Source organism: Nothoprocta perdicaria, unplaced genomic scaffold (assembly GCF_003342845.1).
Source record: "Nothoprocta perdicaria isolate Ctin4 unplaced genomic scaffold, notPer1 scaffold_185, whole genome shotgun sequence".
NCBI lineage: Eukaryota > Metazoa > Chordata > Aves > Tinamiformes > Tinamidae > Nothoprocta > Nothoprocta perdicaria.
This window is the reverse complement of record NW_020455038.1, coordinates 61,170-62,503: the sequence shown is the minus strand read 5'-3', so window position 1 is coordinate 62,503 and position 1,334 is coordinate 61,170. Positions and strand designations below refer to the sequence as shown.

The window sequence follows — 1,334 nt, the reverse complement described above, 5'->3', positions numbered from 1 at the left end:
TTTTTTTTTTTGAGAGTAATTATAGGATCATGGGATACCTCAGGTTTGAAGATACCTCAGAAGGTCATGTAGTCCAACCTCCTGCTCAAAGTTGGGCTAACTCTGAGATCAGACTAGGTTACTTAGGGCTTTATCTAGTCGAGTCTTGTCAGCCTCCAAGGATGCAAACTGCACAACTGACCTGAGTCTCACTTCCCGTGCTTCAGTCTCCTCACGGTGAAAAGACTTGCCATATGCTCAATCTGATGATCCCTTGCTTCAGTTAATGCCTGTTAAAACTACTTCACAAGTTACCAGTTCACCAGTAACTACTTCACCAGTTACTAAGAGCAGGACCTTTCCCCTTGACAGCTTCCATTCCAGRTACTGTAAGGCTACTGTTATGGGGTCCCCTCTAAACCCTTCTCTTCTCCATGGTGAACAAGCCCCTTCCCTTAGTGTGTTCTTATAGGGCAAGTGTTCCAGCCCTCTGAGCACTTTTGAGGCTCACTTCTTCTGATGAATGACTTTCTTCAGGTGCTAGAGGTCCCAAAACTGGATGCAGTATTTTGAATATAACATTTCCTAGTTTTGACCAGTAATGTTCTTCATCCTGCAGGTGCTGCATCTCATCCTTTGGAGAGAAACCAGATCAGTGACTAGATCTGTCCAGACTGCCACAGGTGGAGAAGTGGAGCTAATCAGAGATTCCAGATTCTCTTGGACTTAAAAATCCTTTAAGCTTTGATAAACACAAAAGTGGTAATGTGGAGAAGTCCCTCACCCACTTTCTGTTCCTCTGTGTTCACATCAGCCTGATTGTCTCCATTCTCCCTCTTGCCTGAAGCCTTCAGGCCTCCATTGGTGTGCAAAGCCCATGTGAGACATGGTGTAGAGCATCTCAGAGCTCTAGTGCCATATCTATATTAATGACAAAGTGTTATTTATATTTTCTTTTTAGAAGTGACCATGTTAGCTTTTACTGAGAGGTAACATGGTGTATTAAATAAGCCAGGCTATGTGTAGATGCTGTTATCTCCTACTTAAAGGAGTTCAGCCTTTGATAAGCTCAGGACTACACCTGCCTTAGAAACCAGATAGCACCTTGAAGTAAAATAGTCCAGAGGGATACAGCTGCTCATATATTGACTATTCCTAGTAGCAAATCTTAGTAGCCAGCAAGTTATGTGAGAGATTTGGGAGGTAAAGCATTGGACTGCATACTTCCTTCCCCACCTCCACCAACCTCCTTTCATGCTGCTCTGATGATTTGGGTAGGAAGGGTCTCCTGCCATTATGATTAGTTTTAACAGAGTGGGAGGTAGGGAAACAGGTGACTCAGAATGTTCTCATTC

At 43.6% G+C, this 1,334-nt stretch overlaps 1 protein-coding gene across 1 annotated transcript in view; it reads left to right on the top strand.

Annotated features, from left to right (window-relative positions):
* The window catches only part of ZNRF3 (zinc and ring finger 3), a 66,762-nt gene extending 66,090 nt beyond the window's left edge, over positions 1–672 (top strand). Inside the window, exon 9 of the mRNA XM_026036749.1 lies at positions 599–672. Coding sequence (XP_025892534.1) covers positions 599–642 — 44 coding nt within the window. The 3' untranslated portion in view covers positions 643–672. The remainder of the gene's footprint in view (positions 1–598) is intronic.
* The last annotated feature ends 662 nt before the right edge of the window (positions 673–1,334 follow it).